This window comes from Anarrhichthys ocellatus, unplaced genomic scaffold, assembly GCF_004355925.1.
Source record: "Anarrhichthys ocellatus isolate YVR2014 unplaced genomic scaffold, GSC_Weel_1.0 scaffold9, whole genome shotgun sequence".
In the NCBI taxonomy this organism is placed as follows: domain Eukaryota; kingdom Metazoa; phylum Chordata; class Actinopteri; order Perciformes; family Anarhichadidae; genus Anarrhichthys; species Anarrhichthys ocellatus.
Genome location: NW_022280039.1, coordinates 875,805 through 894,801, shown reverse-complemented (window position 1 = coordinate 894,801; position 18,997 = coordinate 875,805). Strand labels below are relative to the sequence as shown.

At 42.1% G+C, this 18,997-nt stretch overlaps 2 protein-coding genes across 5 annotated transcripts in view; one reads left to right on the top strand and one right to left on the bottom strand.

The window, feature by feature from the left end:
- Nucleotides 1–2,999: 2,999 nt before the first annotated feature.
- Nucleotides 3,000–8,046, top strand: ccnh (cyclin H). 2 transcript variants are annotated; one of them, XM_031849095.1, is made up of 10 exons: nucleotides 3,000–3,088; nucleotides 3,186–3,310; nucleotides 3,410–3,532; nucleotides 3,723–3,796; nucleotides 4,038–4,251; nucleotides 4,384–4,547; nucleotides 4,772–4,842; nucleotides 4,961–5,066; nucleotides 7,019–7,085; nucleotides 7,161–8,046. In XM_031849095.1, exons 2-10 carry the CDS (start codon nucleotides 3,194–3,196, stop codon nucleotides 7,185–7,187), a joined length of 963 nt encoding a protein of 320 aa, XP_031704955.1. In that variant the 5' UTR covers nucleotides 3,000–3,088; nucleotides 3,186–3,193; the 3' UTR covers nucleotides 7,188–8,046. The 2 variants fall into 2 exon arrangements, with proteins under 2 accessions (XP_031704955.1, XP_031704956.1); XM_031849096.1 differs by having other exon boundaries at nucleotides 3,000–3,310.
- The window catches only part of LOC116384440 (ras GTPase-activating protein 1), a 26,201-nt gene continuing 11,983 nt past the window's right edge, over nucleotides 4,780–18,997 (bottom strand). For 2 of the 3 annotated variants that reach the window (XM_031849092.1, XM_031849094.1), the window contains exons 2-26: nucleotides 18,744–18,896; nucleotides 15,921–16,056; nucleotides 14,889–14,959; nucleotides 14,211–14,328; nucleotides 13,898–13,929; nucleotides 13,656–13,708; nucleotides 13,393–13,543; nucleotides 13,184–13,262; nucleotides 12,715–12,838; nucleotides 12,430–12,586; nucleotides 12,204–12,291; nucleotides 11,781–11,861; nucleotides 11,132–11,289; nucleotides 10,898–10,974; nucleotides 10,624–10,796; nucleotides 10,353–10,512; nucleotides 9,945–10,087; nucleotides 9,634–9,749; nucleotides 9,400–9,486; nucleotides 9,175–9,242; nucleotides 8,992–9,080; nucleotides 8,792–8,869; nucleotides 8,541–8,675; nucleotides 8,377–8,456; nucleotides 4,780–6,686 (exon numbers count right to left, since the gene is read on the bottom strand). In XM_031849092.1, coding sequence (XP_031704952.1) covers nucleotides 6,638–6,686; nucleotides 8,377–8,456; nucleotides 8,541–8,675; nucleotides 8,792–8,869; nucleotides 8,992–9,080; nucleotides 9,175–9,242; nucleotides 9,400–9,486; nucleotides 9,634–9,749; nucleotides 9,945–10,087; nucleotides 10,353–10,512; nucleotides 10,624–10,796; nucleotides 10,898–10,974; nucleotides 11,132–11,289; nucleotides 11,781–11,861; nucleotides 12,204–12,291; nucleotides 12,430–12,586; nucleotides 12,715–12,838; nucleotides 13,184–13,262; nucleotides 13,393–13,543; nucleotides 13,656–13,708; nucleotides 13,898–13,929; nucleotides 14,211–14,328; nucleotides 14,889–14,959; nucleotides 15,921–16,056; nucleotides 18,744–18,896 — 2,656 coding nt within the window. In that variant the 3' untranslated portion in view covers nucleotides 4,780–6,637. Of the gene's footprint in view, nucleotides 6,687–7,294; nucleotides 8,457–8,540; nucleotides 8,676–8,791; nucleotides 8,870–8,991; nucleotides 9,081–9,174; nucleotides 9,243–9,399; nucleotides 9,487–9,633; nucleotides 9,750–9,944; nucleotides 10,088–10,352; nucleotides 10,513–10,623; nucleotides 10,797–10,897; nucleotides 10,975–11,131; nucleotides 11,290–11,780; nucleotides 11,862–12,203; nucleotides 12,292–12,429; nucleotides 12,587–12,714; nucleotides 12,839–13,183; nucleotides 13,263–13,392; nucleotides 13,544–13,655; nucleotides 13,709–13,897; nucleotides 13,930–14,210; nucleotides 14,329–14,888; nucleotides 14,960–15,920; nucleotides 16,057–18,743; nucleotides 18,897–18,997 lie in introns of those variants that run through there. The other variant, XM_031849093.1, reaches the window with a different exon arrangement.

Sequence of the window (18,997 nt, the reverse complement as noted above, 5' to 3'; positions counted from 1 at the left end):
ATGATGGAGTTTCTTCACTTTGTCCAACATCTTGTACTGTATGAACTTAGAGGTCTGAACAACCCCATGTCGGGTTTCCCCATGTCAGATTATGATGCTGCAGTTTAATTTAAAAAAAGTTTTGATAAATTTGTGGTATTCTGTTCCATAACCCCCTCCAACTATCTCTCCACGACAGCGGGAGGAGACACAGTCCCATACTCCCTTGTCCACTGGTGCGATGGTGCTCTGGACACTGGTGTCCTTACAATGGTGAAGACTCAAACCTGGCCCTGGCACCTTCCAACCCAGGAACTAACCAACCACGCCACCAATGCCATGGACACTTAGAACTGACTTTTTCATAGTGGTTGTTAAAAGTTATTCATATTATTTGGATCTCTGTATTTTTGTAGGTCATCAACATAAGGTGCTGATACAACTAATTCTTGACAACATGAAAGGATTAAAACCCATCGCTGTTTGAAAGCTATAGAATGCAAATTGATTGTTATTTTCATCTGTAATGTGCAGAAAAATCTGTTATGCTGAAAAGTTTAGCTTTTCATGGGGACTTGTGTGTTTAAGTTGAGTGGAAGTAGATCAAATAGTTAGTGGATTGCGCGGACAACCAGAGGTTGTTGGTTCGATTCTTATGTGCTATACAATGAATTTTAAGGTCCAACAGCCAAAGTAAAGAAGCCAAATATGCTACAAAGAGTGTGAGATCAGAAAGCTCAGGGTGCGAGACGACTGGTCTGAACACTGGAGGTTGTGGGTTTAATCCTTATGTGCATCTGTAGGTTTTGAGGTTTACCTCACAAAGTTAAGTAGTCAAATATGTTATGAAAGTGTCAGATCAGAAAGTTCATTTTTAATGGCAAATTATACTATGAATTTTTGACATTTCATTAACGTACTATGCAATGCCTTTTTATGAGACTTTTCTTGACATATTATACTTTGACTTTTTTACATACTAGCTATGATTCTTTTATGACATAGTATTGTCACGAATTCCCCTTCATAGTAGTTTGTTTGCATCCTGTTTGCTTGTTTTATTAACTCTCCTGTCATTTCAGATCCTACCATTCACACCCGATCATCTCTCATTCCCCTCACCTGGTCCTCCACACCCATCTCACCTGCAGCCCATTCCCTCATTAGCCCTCACTATTTAGGTCCCCTCACTTGCACTTGTTCCCTGCCAGATTGTCTTGTGTGTTTTTGCCAAGTTCTCCAGCGTGCCTTTATACTGTTCATGATCTGCCTGTTCCGACCCTGTCTGCCTGTTTTCGACCTTGGATTTTTGCCTGCCCCTTATTGGATTTGTTTGCCTGTTTTGACTGACCTCCCGGTTTTGACCCTGCCTGAACTCTAGTAAAAGAACTGAACTTATATCTTGTCTCCGAGTTGTGCTTTTGGGTTCTAGTATCTGTAATCCTTACAAGTATACTATGAATGAGTTTCCCCACTGGGGATTAATAAAGTTTTCTAATCTAATCTAACCTAATAATTATTATGACAAACTATATTAGTGATGCTATGACTCTCTGTGACATACTATTATTCGATTTTTTTTTTAGATTTGTATGATATTTTTAGTATAGTATGTCGAAAAAATATCATTAAAAAAGTCAAAGTATAGTATGTTGAAAAATTCACAAAAAGTCATATAATACTAGGTGGAAAAACAATTTTTATAAAAATCATAAAAATGCCATAGTAATATGTCAAAAAAAATCAAAGAAGTCAAAGTAAAGCATTAAAAGGTAAATATGTTGATAAGAGTAATGAAAATGCAATATATGTCCAAAAACGTCATTAAAATATCACAGTATAGTACGTTGAAAGTCTGTCGAAAAAAATATATATGAAAGTCATAGTATTGTTTTTCAAAAAAAGTAATTCAAAAGTTATGGTATAACTATACTATGGCTTTTTATAATATACTATACTATGACTTGTTTCTGACATACTATACTATCACCTTTTATGACTTTTTTTCCAATATACTATACTATGACTCATGTATATGGACTCATGAGTCTGAAATAAAAGTTGAATTATGACTTATGATGTTTTTTTGACATACTATACTATGACTTGTTTTCGAATTTTTCCAACATACTATACAATTACTTTTTATTATTTTTAATGCCGTACCATACTTTTACATTTATTGCATACTATACTATGACACTTGTATGGCATACTTTATACTATGACATTTTCTATAACTTTTTTATTACAAACCATATTATGAAATCTATGAAATCTTAAATAGTATCTGTTTTCTATGGCATATTATACTATGATATTTTTTGATATATATGATTTTTATAGCAAACTATACAATGACATTTTTAAGACATACTATATCATTTCTGTGTGGCATCTATAATATAAATTTCTTTATGACATACTACATGATGACATTTATATGACATATTGAACTATTTGCCTTTTTTAAAACTTTTTTTATGACATGACGTTTTATGATAAACGACATTGTGGGTGCATCAAGTCTCCTAAATTGCATCCACATACCCTTACGTGCTTAGTCCCTTCAACCAGAGATGCGTAGAGAGATGCAAGGAGAGAGACAACGAGATAATACGTTTTTAGAGAAACAAGACATCCTTTTCTTATCCGATCCTAAGTGGGGACAACTAAAATGAATAACTCATACCAAACCCAATACTCAGGAATTATCGGCCTCACGTGACTGAATAGAATGAAAATAATAAATGGTGTAAAAAGTGTTTTAGTGTAATAGAAGTTAACTGTAGGTTATAACGACCATGGATAAGTACCTCATACAACCATGAATAAAAATAACTGGATACTATTTAAGCTCTAGCTTTATAATCCATAAATATTTTCATATTCATATTGCGTTGAGGTTTATGGCAGATATCAGGGCACTAGAAGCGTACTGATAAATATTTATTTTGCGCACTGTATCATAAAATACGGTAATACACGTCATCACAAGGGGACAACTTTGACACAGAACAGTTGCGACGCGGATCGTTTTTGTTATTGCTGGTGTTTGTCAACGCTATCCGGTTTTGAATGGACTAGCGCATATTTAGACACACTTAAAGTATGTTTAATTGATTCTGCAGCAAACTGGGAAAACGTCGCATCCAACGTTCACTCTTATTTTCTGTCACGGTTCTGTTTTTCCTCTTTTCTTGCAGAGGCAGCCATGTTCCACAAAAGTTCACAGGGGAAATACTGGATTTTTGCAAGTGAAGACGATGTTGAGCAGAAGAGATACAAGGCCAACCAGAATTTCCGCAACAAGATGCTAGAGGGTGGGAAGGTAATATTTGACGTTACATAAAAATAATACCATAACAAGGACAACAGGCACACGTGTGTGTTGACAGTGTACTCCACCTCCTCTCTCTCTCTGAACCAGCCTTGGGTAAGTGAGTCCAAGCTCTTGGAGCGTCACGAGGAAGAGGTTTTAATCCGACACTACGAGAAGAGGATGGTGGACTTCTGCAATGCCTTCAAGCCTGTAATGCCCAAGTCTGTTGTGGTATGTGTCTGTGCTTTATCTAACCATCTCGCTCTGAAATTGCCCCGTTGAGCATGCGCACTAGCGTTTCCTTTAACCCCGCCTCCCAGCCGCTCGGTCTTTGACTCATCCACATGAATGTAGGAAGGAAAAAATACTCCAGATTCGTCTATTATGGCATATCTGACCTACATGTGTCTCACCTGTGCAGGGTACAGCCATCATGTACTTCAGAAGATTCTACCTGAACAACTCCATCATGGAGTACCACCCCAGGATTATCATGTGAGTACAGATATGTTTGAGGGGGAATTAAAAAAGCAACATTTATTTAGCTTGAATGACCAAAAAGTCCTAGCTGTATGTAAACATGGTAGGCGAACTGCAAATCCAGTTATTTAATTAAAATATGAATTAATGTGTTTACAACTGTAAATGCTGGGATGCCTTTAGCAACTTTAGTAGCTCCATTTGGGAAGAATCCTTTATTGTTCAGGCTGGTTCTTACCTGACCTTCCTGTTTCAGGCTGACTTGTGCCTACCTGTCCTGTAAAGTGGATGAGTTCAACGTTTCCAGCACCCAGTTTGTGGGCAACCTTCTTCAGGAGACCCCGGCGGGGCAGGAAAGGGTTCTGGAACAGATCCTGGAGTTTGAACTGCTGCTGATCCAACAGCTCAACTTTCACCTGGTGGTCCACAACCCCTACAGACCGATGGAGGGCCTGCTCATCGACCTCAAGGTAGCTGGACCCCTGGAGAGAGCTGCAGATATTACTCTGGCACCCGTAGTCCAAATCTGGCTCATTTAGCAGTTCACATGTTTTGTCCCGTCTCAATGAATTATGTCCTTTTTCATAAATGTCATCCTTCAGACAAGGTACCCCACGCTGGAGAACCCCGAGTCGCTGAGGAAGAGTGCAGATGACTTTCTGACACAGGCGGCCATGACGGACGCAGGACTGCTGTTCCCCCCCTCTCAGATTGCTCTAACAGCTATTCTGAACAGCGCCTCGAGAGCCGGTCTCAGCATGGAGAGGTGCTAAGTTTGAATTTTTAAAAAGTAGATCTTGAAGTAATTTAGTAATAATAAACGGTAATAAACTTAATTAAATAATCAGCTGGATGAGCATCATTAACACATTTGTTTTTTTGGGAATATGTTCCAGCAGAATAAAGATAGAACTCTTAAGTTGAAAGTTTGTAAATGTAAACAATCTTTACAATCTTTTTTTTTTTTTTTTTTTTTTTTTAAATGTCAAGCTACCTGAATGAATGTCTGCGACTGAAAGAGGACAAAGAGACTCTCTCAAAGATGTACGACTCTATGAGACGTGAGTAAACTGCACCTTCATTTCACACCACAAGTTGGTGATGTTGAGCCCTTTGAGCTTCACTCATGACAACAAGTCTGATCCAAGACTAAAGTAAATGTTTTCTGTGTTCATCCAGGGATGAAAACCCTCCTGAAGAAGTATGAACTTCCTAAACCGGAGGAGGTGAATGCTTCCAAAAAGAAGTTGGAGAGGATTCATGCGGAGTTTTCCAGTTCAAGCAAGTAAGGAGATGAAGTTTACTCTGAGAGAGAACACTATATTGTCACACTGCCATACTATATGTGACTTTATTGTGGAGTTGATCTAGTCCCTATATTAAGACAGAACTAGTGTCGTGTCATTTTGGGCACATTAAGTGTCATGTATTTCCGTCACCCACACACACAGTAAGCAACTCACGTCTTCTGTTGTTATACATAGTAACAGTTTTATTTTAGCCAGGTTGTCGTATCTAAGATGCAAAAAGGTTTCACTGTTCAGTATCAGGTAGAAAAATAAAAAGGAACACATCATCAGCTGTATGAAATACAGAAAGGAAGTACAACAGCACGCCACATTCATCACCCATACCATGTAGCACAGCTGATATTGGTATCGCTGACGAGGAGACGTCGAGGCTGTCGCCAGCCGTCCGTTAAACACTTGGTGAGGTCGGTGAGGTCCGTGGTATCTTTAAGTGCAACTACAGTAAACAGTTTGGTAAACTCTCGAGCTATGACAGGCACAGATTCAGACTCTGCAGCGGCTCGAGTCACCAGGAGGCACACGAGGCCGACACACCCCCCCCCTCATGACTTTGAACATGATAAATCTGTGCATGGCATGACTTCTCGGGATGAATCTATATGAAAATAGTCGGTGCAGAAGTGTTCTGGAAAAGAGCGAGAGACTGCAAATGCATGAAAGCTTTCGTTTACACCCCCTCCTCCCCCCCAAGGCTTCGAGGGAGTTCGGGTGATGTTTGTTAGAGCAGCATATATGTAGGCCCACACACTATAGCAGGATCCATTTAGGATTAACACATGCACAGGTTACAGATATCTCCTACAAACTATCATTCAGCTAGATCACACACACAAACACCATACGCTTTTATAGAAGCCTAAGTGTATAATATCGACAAACAAAGCAGCATATAAAAAAAAAAATCGAACAAGTGGTTCCGGTGCTGCGTGGTAGTTCGTACAATGTCGTTAGTGGTTCGAAGAAAGAGCTCGTCATAAAAGCAGGTGACGTGGGCGAGTGGGGTGGTGTGTAGAAAGGAGTTAAGGCTTGTGTCATCTTGGAGAGAGGTGCTGTGTTAAATTTCCCTGATGACGGCAGAAAAAAACGCTACTTCAATGCTTTGGATTGCCCCCCCACTGTAATCCTCACAGGAGTGTCTGATCAGGGTCAGTTAACCAGAACCAGGGAGACTGGGGGAGTGGCAGGAATACCAGGATAAAAGAAGTTCAGACATCTCCGCAGTCGACTGTATCTCAGGTCCATCTTCATAGAAATCATCTCTTCCAAGACTTCTTGTCTAATTTTAAATCAGTTCAACACCCCGTGTCTGAAGCGTTTTTTGGGGAAGGGCTTTGGAAAGGACAGTATTCAGATATGCAGCAAGTGGTTTCCCACAGAGAACAGCCATATTGCGTTTTGAACTGCCAGGAATCTAGGCCACATGCTTATAAATACAAACTGACGTAAGTCTTCGGTAGGGCGCCTCACGGGGCGAGGACTCGCTTTGGCCGGCTGGTCGTGTGGTCCGACTACCACGCTTTGATTCTCGGGTAGAAACCTGCGAAAGTCACATTACCTGGATGGCAGCAGCCAGTGACATGATGGTGCACTCTGTCCTGTAAGATAAAGTGGACATGTTTGTGACAGGCCCATGCTCGGGGAATCACTTATTGTCTATGTATTCATACATGGTGTGAACTAGTCTAAATGGAGCGGCGTAACGATTGAAAATGGAGAGACATGGGGGAACTAGAACTACCAATGGCGGTCATGAAGGTGTGGTGGACACTAGATGCCACATGACTTTTCCTAGATGAGCGTTGAAAATGGACTTAAAGGGGGTCGGTCACAAACGTTGAATGAAAGGAACAGTGTTGACCACCGGTTAGGGGTTGTAAAGGTCCTTCTGATTATGAAATATTTAACAGTAATTCTTAACTTATTGCAGCAAACGAAAGCGAGGATATGAAGAAGACGGTCATGTAGCGAAAGAACCTCGTTTAACAGAAGATGAGGTGAGACCATGTTTTGAATAACATGCCGACAAAACTTAGTTAAGCTACATATTTTAACTTATTTTTTCATTGCAGGAATGGACTGATGAAGACCTGATATGAGCATTTAAAGATATTATTCTAGTGTACCAACAGTTTATTCCAATATTAAACTGTGAAGATTGGCCGACCGTGCCGTTACAGAAGATACAATGGGGAGGCAGAGACAGTTTGCAGACGTTTACACGTTATATTTACTTTTCTACAGCATATTGAAGACCTGGGTTTGTTCTGCAGTAGGAATAAAGATATTTTTCTACATTTTGTGTCTTGTTTCTGCAGATTAAACAGTGATAGATTATTAAGTGTGCATACGTTCTCCACCTTTGTCCGGGGACAATGAATGACTCCGTAATCTACTTTACAAAAACTGTTTAATAAGTGCATGCATGGCTGATACAATCTGTACTACTCAAAAAATGTTGCTGCTGTAAACACTTTCATTTTACTTGGTTTCTCTGATTACGTGTCTTGTCTGGCATTGAGAAGTTTCAAAAAAGACCAAATAATCAAAATAGCTGATACAATCTGAGGAAAAAGAGAAATTCAGCTTATCTCACTTATATACTCATGATTCCAGCAAGAGAATTTATTCTTAATATAAAATAACCATACTTCTCTGAAAAAACTGTTTCAATCTAGAAAACAAAGAAAGAACAAAGACAGAAATGCTAGTCTCAGCACTTTGCGGATATTGTTACAACCTTCAAATAAATCAGTAAATTACAGTATAAAAAGCTTTATCGCTCATAATCCAGTTACAAGAAAGGGGGACTGAGAGAATTAGCTTCTTCATGTCACTTTCCTCATATTGAGCAGGAAGGAGGAGGGGAGGGGGGGGAGGGGTACACTTTGGCAACCTGTGCTATCAGAACACACAGCAGGTACAAAGAAACTTAATATTTGGCCCTCGTGATGAAGGGAATGAACTGTACCCACGTCAGCGTCCTGAACACAGTCTATGAGAGTAAAATATGTCTCCTGTGCACACAGCTGTCAGTCACTGGTGCAGGTATTTATTTTTAATATGTTTTTTTAGGTACTGCGTCGGTTGTTGCATAGCTCTCTTGGTGGTGAACGGGACAAGATGGCGTGTGGTGGGTGGGGGATGGGCGGGACGACTGGAGGAGGACGACGACATGATGGAGGGGTTGCCATGGTGATGAGGGTAGAGCATGCTAGGTCTCCTCTGCGCTGCACTCCGGTGGAGGAGACTTGATGGGAAGATGAGAGGAGAGGAGTGCAGTACTACCTGTTGCTGTTGGACATGGCGTACTGAGCCTGCTTCTGCTGGAGGAGCTCCGTGATGGCCAGCAGCTTTTTCAACACGTGCTGCAGAGGAGGAAACGGAGATTAGATACAGCTTTCTGAGACGGGACGGCGTATAACGTCCTGCGCGTATCGCCGGTCTCTGACCTGCTGCGCTCCCCTCTCGTTGCTCAGCGTCCGGAGCTCGTCGGAGTGCGAGGCACAGACCTCGTGCAGTGCAGCCAGGTCCCGGGACAGATCCGTCCTAAAGTGCTCGGTGGCTTCAGGGAGCTCGGGGACATTCTACAAACACAGTGGACACGTTTCTAAGCTTGTGAAGTTTAGTCAGCGGTCAGGCTCGGCAAGGACGTATTAGAGACGTCTGGTGGTTTGATCAGAAGGCAAAGAGTGTTACTCACCCCCAACTCATCCAGAAACATGATCATCCTGTGTTTGTTGTTTTTGATGAAAGGGTTCACACCCTCCATGTAGGGTTCCTGTTTCAGGATAGAGAAAACATTTGGAGAATGAGTCTACATCAGGCATAATAACCAATGTGCAGCCACTGTCAAAGCAATATTTCTTCAGCATGCTATTGTTTCTAGTGCATCATCCACACCTTAGCACCGAATTCAACCAGGTTGGCCAGGTTCTGGACAGACTTCGCCACCAGTGTGAGGGTCCTGCCTGCTGCTGAAGATGGAGCGTCTGCAAGAAGAGAGGTGTCGTACGAAACACACATTGTAACATGTCACATGGCAAACGGGTGGCTTTTTGCGTGCCGTTTTTGACGGATGCTCACCAGCTATGATGTTGAACAGTCTGGGGTTGAGGATGGCCGGACAGATCAGTCTCAGGAAGACGAAGCCACTGGAAGTAGAATGGATGAAGTAAGTTAGACTGAAGAACAAACACTAAATAACATGTGAAAGTTGGAATACTAATACACAGTTAATAAAGACTATGTTGACAGCTTTTTAAGTCCCAACAGAAGTGTGTCCAACATTGATTATTTGTGCCTCTTTACCTTACAACTCTGGTCTTCATGGTGGTGTTCGTGGGCCATTTCTGCTGCACGGACTTCTGCAGACAGCCATAGATGAACCTCAATGTCCTGAACGGGTCATCAAAGAGAGAAAAAAGACGGATTATTTGGGTTTATTAGACCGTTGCCTTTGAGTTTCTCTTTGAAGCCAGTCTGAGTGATCTACCCACAGCACGGGACCCCACTGTGTGCGAGTACATGTGTGGTTGTTCTTACGGTGGGAGGATCTCAGCAGCCATGAAGATCTTCTCCACCAGTTCAGACAGGATGTTGAGGAGATGAGCCAGGTTCAGGTTCACGTCCTCATTCTTTTCCAGTTTGGAAGGGTTCAGCTTAAAAGCAAAGATGGAGAGAGAAAGAACTTTAGGGGAGTAAGAGAAACACATTAGGGCTCACACACAGCACCCTTGAGACCTCAGCCATGCTGATGCTGCGTCGCTGCATGTTTGGATTTGCGTCTACAGGCCAAACAGCTCAGGAACTTGTACTGCTGTGCGGAAGAGAGAACCTCTTTGTCAGGTCTTTACCTCGCAGGACTGTTTGCTCTCCATGATCTTGAGGATGGTGTCTTTGAGAGCGTGGTGGACAAACGGCGTGGCGGTGGCCTTCATGTACTGCTCCATCAGTGTGCTGGCCAGTGTGGTCGCTCGGAATAATGTCGTGGCTTCATCTGGTAGTAGTGCACAAGCAGAGAAAGTGAATGCAAGTGTATGTGCACGTGGTGTTTCTAAGCCAAACAAACCAAACAATAAAGCTGAACCCTGTAACACACTGCAGACGGACATGTTGCTCCAGAGAAGGATGGAGGGTTTCAGCACTCATTTACACAAAATCTATATCATTTAACTCCACATTAATAGATGGTGGGTTCCTGAAGTGAATCGTATGCAGATCCATTAATTCATCATCGTTTGTTGTTGTTATTGCTTTCCTACCTTCCACGTTAATCTCTCGGTCATTTAGAATCCTGAGCAGAGGGGCTTCAGCCTTCTCGTGTCTGAAGATCCGCAGGAGGAGGCTGGCCAATAAGGTGCGGTCCTGACCACACACATGGGCCAGAGCGTAGATAACGTGGAACTCTTTGTGCAAGATCATCTGCAGAGGACACACACACACAACAATGATATCATTGGTCGTTTTAAGTGAATAACAAGAGAAGCAGACAGTTGATGGGCAAAAATCAAAGCACTTTCCAGCGGCTCAGACCTCTTTGAACTCGCTGTACTCCTCTTCGGGCATGATCTTCTCCATGGAGTAGCGGGCGCGTACGCGTAGAGAGCCGGGCTCGATGCCCTTCAGAGGCACATGGGAGCTGAGAGGGAACCACTCATCAATCATCTGGCCCTTCTGCAGACGGTTCAGCTGGCAACGCATGAACACTGAGCGGGAGAGAGATCCAGGCGTGAGATAAAACAAAGAGGAGATGAGGTGAATGCAGAGACGTTGAGTGCTTACATTTGTTTTTAAGTGATGTACTCACAGATGTCACTTTCTTTGCTCTTTTTTGTTTTGTTGCTCAGGCTGATTTCAAACCTGTTGATTTCACTCGACAGATCACTGAAACAACAGATCAATACAGTTTATTATTCTGTAAATAAGTAGAGAAAATGTTATTTATTTTCTTACCAAGATGGGTTGATGGAAATGTGAGGGCGATAAAATAACAGAGCAGTGGAGGAATCCCAGGAAGGAAAACATGCAATGACGGACTCACTCAAAGATGAACTCTTCTGTGAAGACGGGGTTCTGCCCCTCCCTTGGGTGAGTTTTAGCCACCTGGACGCTGTTCAGGTAGATGTTACAGTAGGGGTTGGTAAAATACTTCACTGGCAGCTTGTGGGCCTCCTCCACATACAGCACCAGGCTGCTCACCTGAGAGAAGAAAAATATTAAACTTTCAGCAAAGGATTTCCACCCATTACCTCCCAATCTCCACCTCTACAGAGACTCTGATCTATCCCGTTCACAATACGCTTCTGTACGTCTAGTCTAGTGTTTAAGAAGCTACCTATAGATGACATGAACTACAAATAAACCTCATGAATTGCCTTTAAAGGTTAAACTAAATATATTGAAGGGGTGGCCGGGCATGAAGCCTTCAAAATAATAATTTAGGCTGAGCAAAGTGTGGGAATGGTGTAATTATGCAGTAACAAGATTGACTTGTCTGACAATGGCAGAACAGTGAACTAGTTCAAAGTGAGACAAGCCAGCCAAGATAAAAGGTCACTTCGTGATTTTGTGTTTGTTGAATAAAAACAAATCCACTAATTCAGATATTGAAATTGGGAGCTTAAGAGCATTTTAAAGTCTTTCTGTGTGACCGTTTTAGGTTTGATCATGTACTGTTACTACTTTGTCACCTGTCGAAGTCTTTTGTTGGTAGCCGGCTGAGTGGTTTTCCTTAAGTTACTGCAGAAAGTGTGAAGGCATTTCATCCAATCCTGCAACAACAGAACACTGTCAGAACATTTAGAAATCTCAGTTGTCATGAGCTCCGTCTCTGGAAGAACTCACAACTCTGTAAACTGTCCACACGGTTTGTACTTGAATGGTTCTTTGTCACATACGGAGGTCCTGATTACCACTGAACCAAACCATTCAGTGGTCCTCTGTATCTGATGTAGAACCAGCTCAGGCTGCAAATGTGTTTTCTTTTTCTAAAAGCAGTTCCCAGCGTTGACTCATTTTTCGAGACAGAGCGTAAAGTGATAGTATTTTGGACTCAGCATTGAAATAGATGTGCAGGTCTATCAGTGATAGGGGGGTGCGGACCCTCTCATTACCTGTGACTGCTCTGGAGACTCCCCCGCAAAGTAGAATATGTACTGTTCCTCACTAAAGTGCTGCACAACAATCTGGAAACAGTGTGGCCTAAAAAAAATAGAAGAGAGAAGATGTTGTATTACTTTGTATAAGATGATACATCATTTGAAAGAAATTCCTTTCATGTGGTGTCTGAGCAGCTGATCATTCAGTGCTTCCTGACAGCTTGACTGAAATACACCTCACCTGCCAAACAGACTGTCGTGCACACCATACACGGAGCACACACTCAGGTCGATCAGCCCTTTGGGTTTGGTGGCTCTCTTTTCGCTCTCAAAGTAGATGAGCTGGGCGTCGTTACCCTCCAGGATAAAGTAAAGGTTCTTCCATCTTTTGCCTTTCCCTGAAAGTGACAGGAATCAATAAAAAGGTATTAATAATCATAATGGTAGATCGTGACCGACATGACCACAAGACAAGGACGGGGAAGTTAGTGTTCGTGATATTACGAGGAGCTACTGTCACACGTACCTTTGTTGAACTGGATGTAGCCTTTCTTCACAATGTTTTTGTAGAAAGCGTCTTTTGTTTTCCGTCTGATAGTGTTATAAATTTCTCTCCCGTCCACTGTGTCAGTAAGAACTTGTTCCTGGTGCTACGGGAAATACAACAGATCGAGCCATCACACAACCGTCAGACCAATTCCATTGAAAGCGGCAGCTTACATAACAATGCTTAAATGAAGTGCTAGAACTGCTGCCCCAGAGAGATGTTCTAGATTTTGAGGAAAACAAACATGTCTGATGTAATATATTTACTTCAGAATGTACATTTACAGTTCAGTGACACTGGCTTCCATCATTTGGATACTGTGCATGGCAATAAACATGTGAGAAATGTGAGCATTTAAGTCTTATAAAACCCCTTTGCCTGTCATTCCTTTAGGTCAAACACACAACATCAAACAGGCTCAATAACGCTAAAATACATTGGTACATACCTGCACTGAAACTGGCTCTTTCAGGTTGTAGCCCTCGACAATCTGCTCTTTTTTGTAATGGTCGATGATGTCAGTGACACTGCCAGCAAACAAGACTCAGTATATCAGTTATTGTAAGTCAAAATACACATTACAGGCTAGCTGCAACTTCTAAAATGCTACAGTTAGCATGTAATCTCTCCTGAAGGCAGCCACATTGCCAAACGTACCTGTTGTAGTACCTCCCCCCCATCATGTACTGATTAGTGGGAGTGGGGGAGATCTTAAACCTTTGGATGTTTTCATTGGTGCGAAAGAAGAGGGAGTAGTCCCCGGGTGTGTTGTCTGATGGTCGGACTAGAAAACTGCACACCTGGCCAACTACGAGGTGAGAAAAAGAATCAGATCGAGTGAGAAAGAGAAAGGTCAGCAACAGATTCGGACAAACGTGATGAATAACGCTCGCCCGAAGAAAGGCCAAGAGGAATGGTACCTGTCATCAGCAGGTTGTAGGCCTCTTGCTTGGTGATCTTTCCATGATACCAGCTGTTCAGGAGGTCCAAAGAGACCAACAGGAGAACGAGGTGCAGAGGATACAGTTAACTCAATCAACTCAATGCAAACATCTGGTAGAACCTGCTGCAACAACACCATCTCAAAAGTATGCATGTGAACCTTTACGTCTTGCTTTGACATTTTCCAGTTGATCAGATCATTAATAAAAGTGAGACTTACGCTTTTCCCTCATGTGGATCCTCCTCCCGTCCCTGAAAGAATATAAGAAACCGAAATCTGTCAACCAACTGACAGCAACTCTAATGGACCAATGAGTGCAGTCTTTGTTACATCTATGGACTGTTGTGCTGTATATTCATACATCATATCACTACCGTTGGTGCTATGCTAATGCCATTTTGGTTTCTTTTGATCCACAGAGCTTGAAGTGCAGATGCCACTAATCATTTTGTCTTTATTCCATATAATCGTCTTTGATGTTTTGATACACATCTTCTTAAGATATAGCCTTTATATCTTGTGCTGTACTTACCACCTCCTCCACCAGATCCTCCACGATGAGGCCCTGCACCTCTGTGCGAACATTGGTCACCCACATCCAGCCATCGTCCAGTTCATTGTGAACAATAAACATGTCCCCTTTCAGGAAGCTGAAGACACGAGCGCGAGACAAATTAGTCAATATGGCAAAAATAAAGACTGTAAACTCTGCGATACATATATCGTTGTAACACGACAACCATCTCTCTCTATCACACTTCTGCTCCGTCGAGGCATCGTAATCTGGATAATGTCAAATAAAGATATTGTCTGCTTGTCTTGTAATACCAGAGCACTACCAGCAGGTGTCTCCTCTGACTCATAACATGGAAGGTATTTGCATGTCTGTCCTTTAGGCCAGAGGCTCCCTGGCAGACTCATGGTGGAGGTGGACTTCAGACAGATGTTTATCACATTCAGGAAATCAGGGATAGCTGGGATCATCAGTAAGTGTGCCTACTGCAGCTTAATGACAGGGGCACGACTGTTTTTCAATAACAAGTCAGATGATGTGCTTCCCAGGCTGCTGTGAGGAGAAGAGCAGGCCTGTGATCCCCCCCCCAAAATAAACAAAAATAAATCAAAGGACTACTAGGCTGCTATTTGGGAGCAAACCATCAGGGATCGTCCGTGAATCAAAGATTGTAGATCATATTTGTGAGAGCCTTACCTGATCTCATCAGTATCTGGCACTTTGGTGTATGGAAGTATGGCCCTGACTCTCCTCCTGTCCTCTACGGGCTGTGGAAACATACACACAAAGAATAAAACTCTGACCTTCAAAAGCCACATCCATGTTAAATCCCCCAATTACTCCACAAAATCTAGTGTTCTACTACGAGTCCCTCTGGGAGATATCACACTCCACTGAAAAAGGTAATTAGCATTAGGTTGAGCTTTGCCTTAAACCGTTCTGAATACTGCCTGAAAGCAAAAGAAGGAGGAAGACGTGACTAAATACTCCCTTGTAAATTGAGCGAGTGGCTGATTAAAGGAATCAAGGCTGACTTCAAGTTACCACAAAGAGATAAATATCTTTCAACCCTCAAACATTTAAATCAGGTTTAACTACTTTTACAGGACAACATTTCATGAAATCAAGCTTTGCTTAGCATACCTTACAGCTGATTGTCACAGGTTTTACATGCATTTGACATATTTTAAAAGTTTTATATTTCCTTTTTCTTGATCTCTGTAGAAAGTTCGTTCCTATTCCATTTCAAACAGCATAGGAGACGAATTTACTTAGTCGGTGTGATCCATTGCTGAAAACAACAAGCGGCCAAAACGAGTGAGAGACGTGTGTGGAACTAATTTATTGATCCATAATCTAGCAAAACTTTGATTTGTAAGTGTTCGTTTTTAAAGTAAATTTGGTGAGTGCGCGTGTGCGTGTGTGTGTGTGTGTGTGTGTGTGAGTGAAAGACCTGCAACCTTGGAACTAAGTTTTAAAGATATAATGGTTCTTTTTTTCCACAAAATTTGTCTTTTTGAGTATAAAGAGGAAGATCTTAAGTATCAATCTTATACAATTAACCGACTGGGAGTACCTTATATTATTTAGACACGGTGTATTTCGCAATATTCATTTTTAAAAACAACTACAAGAGAGGGAAAAATACAAATATCAAGTAATGTCATGTAAAATGTAAAATTGGAGGGGAATTGACCTTTATTAGAGTATTAGAGTATACAGTCTCACCTCAGGGGGCGCCACTGGCGATAGCAGTTTCTCTCCTTTTAGCAGACAAGACACATAGCTGTAGTAACCAATCAGGTCCGATAGAGATGAGAACCGCCGCCCACCAATGTAATAGTCTCCACACATGGCGATTATCCTGTTGAGAGAAAAACACGACAATGACAAAAGAAAGCACAGTTGTTTGTAAATACAGACTCATCTCCGAGCAGTAGAGGGAATAGAACAGGTTCTACTTTGATTCATTGGACAGAGAAATATCCATCTGGACTGTTCTGCATCGTTGTTTTTCACCACAGATGAAACGTATCAGATATAAACTAAGATACAACATAAAACTAAGCAGCTGCACCACAATCCCTAAATGTCAGAAAATAGTAAATATGTATCTAAAGAGGACTTCAGACAGTGAGAGGAAGAGAGAGATGGAGGCTGTCCTGTTGAGTCCATCATGACCAGGATGTTTGTCATTTGCGATTGTTCTAAAGCATCTCCCAGTTTAGAACCACTAATCCTGAATCTCTGTTCATCAATTGAGTGGATCTTTCATTGATGGTTTATAACAAATGCACTTGTGTGATTACTCATTGTGCACAATCTAAGCACATCAACCTTTTCAAGTGTCACGCAAACAACCGTATGTTCATAATGTCCTTACAAAAAGCGCTTCCTTTTTCCAGCACCTACCAGCATTTATTTAGTGGATTTAGTGTGGAGCCGTGATGTCAATGACATCACGGCTCCACACTAAATCCACGTGAGTTAAGTAGATGATGTCATTGTTGCTCTTTCAGAACCTTTTTGCTTTCTAACGGGTAACATTAGGACTAACGGTCAAACATGAGCAGTAGAGTAGCAGCAACAAATACTGGAACATTTTATGAAATTACAGTTTAGCCAAAAACAGCACAATGGGCTGAACAGATATGTGCCAGTAAAGGACTTTCATCACAGGCCCACAGTAAGTCTTTAAGCACAACAGCTGGTATTAAACACACACTTAATCAATGCTGGGTGATACCTGTAAACCCAAAATGTTATTCTCAGTAGCGTGCTTATTGATTGAATATCACATGACGATTCACGCCCACTGGGCATGCTTGAGCCGGTGTAGAGTAGAGTATTATATTACTCTTTAATAATGAAAAGGTCTAACTTGATACTTAAGATCTTCCTCTATATATTCAAACAGACACATTTTGTGGAATTTTTCTTTAAACTTAGTTAAGGCTGCAGGTCTTGCTCTGTCTGTCTCTCTCACACACATGAAATGTACTTTAAAATGAACACTTAATCAAAGTTCACTAGATTTTGGGTCAATAAATGTAGTCAGCACACATCTCTCACTCGTTTCCTCGGTTTTGTTGTCGTCCGTTTTTACACTCGTAGCTCTGCCGGTTGGCTGAAGTCTCTGTCGTACCAGAGAGCATTTATGCTTTTGTTTGTTTACAGTTTCTTTGTGTACTTCACAATAGTTGTGCAGAGCAAAATAACATTAATAAGAAAAGGAAAGTCCTCCGTTTTGTACCCGTCGCCCTCCTCAAAGCTGCAAACCGTGACTTCAAACACCCGCTCTGTAGTGCTGATACTGGACACGCCGGACACGGTGCTCGCTAATCGCTCCAATAACAGCTTGCTTCCTCCGCATGTCGGCAATAGTAGAATTATAAAATGCTGAATTGAACTGCTAGTATAGACAACAAGGTCAGCAACGCCTGGAATATAATCAAGGCTGTTTTTAGTTTTCTTCTGGAAAAGGGTCATGTGATAAGACCCAAACAAGTAGCGGGTGTCTATGTCATCATTTTAAAACGTATGCGGTTCCGCCGGTCCAGTTTTCAAAGCGTTTCTAAACTCCTTCGTTTCCGGGGCTCGAAAACTCCGGAGTAGTGCGGACGCTCAGTGTAAACACAGCAAAAGTTATGCGTATTAAAATGGAAACGTAGAAGTGTGGCCGTAGCCTAGAACATATCCGTTGAAAGGGAGGAACATTTGTAATGCTACTCTGCTTTGTTTCATTGACCATGAGGTTGTTAAATACCCCACGGTATTGTTGTTAGACAAGTGTACTTCTTCATTCTTTTACTTCAGGTCCACCCACACAATGAAGTCTTCTGCGTCACGCCACACACGCAGAGTCATGGGTTCCAGCAGAGTCGATACACATAATAAAAACATTGTTCTCAAGCTGTTTGAATGACTGTGACACAAATAGGCTGAGGTGGTCTACAGTGGCAGGACACGGCACCAGAAACCACTTCAACCCTAAACATTCTCAACTCCGTATCGGCTCATCTCTGAGGTTGCTCTTTGGCTGCGGTGTCGATGGATCTCTGCCCTTTTGGTGAGCATGTAATAAATAACTTCGGTACTTCCCCTATCCTTATCTTCTACTTGAGGGTGGCATGCTGCCAGCCTATTATGACATGCCGCACTACATTTGATTTCACCTACTAAAAAGGGCTCAATAGAGCATAGAGAGTTCATGTCAGATCAAACTATTCAAACTATTCCAAACACAAAGCTCTCTCTGTTGCAGGGTATGCCATCTTCTATAACTGGTACGGTGAACACAGATGACACCTTGAGGATCCTTACATTATCCTTTTGGTTTACCCGTAAATTACAGCAGCAATGGAAAAAAAATAGTTTAATGGACAAACACTTCGTCAGCATTGTGTAGGCCAAGTCAGGTCAAATAAAGTTACATCCCTGAAAAAAAAAGCAACTACAAACATGCTAAATAATTTGCAATGGGACCACCACCAAACTGGGCCTATCGCTGAGATTCAGTTGTTTCTGCGTGTTGCGTGTGCTCCGTCATACCTGAAATGGTTGACCACGTTGGTCACACTGAGGAAAGACAGGACGAAGGAACCGGGCCGGCGGTCGCTCTCCCTGATGAGGTAGCTGCCAGGGTTCCGGGCCTGGCGCAGCCGCTCCTCAGCAATGTTTCGGTCTAGCTTGCCATGGTACCACCTGAGATGGAGATGAGAAGGAGATAATGAGGAAGGAGGGGGGGGGGGGGGGAGGGGGGGTGGGTCCAAAAAATGTTTTTAGATACAAAGCTTTTTAGCACG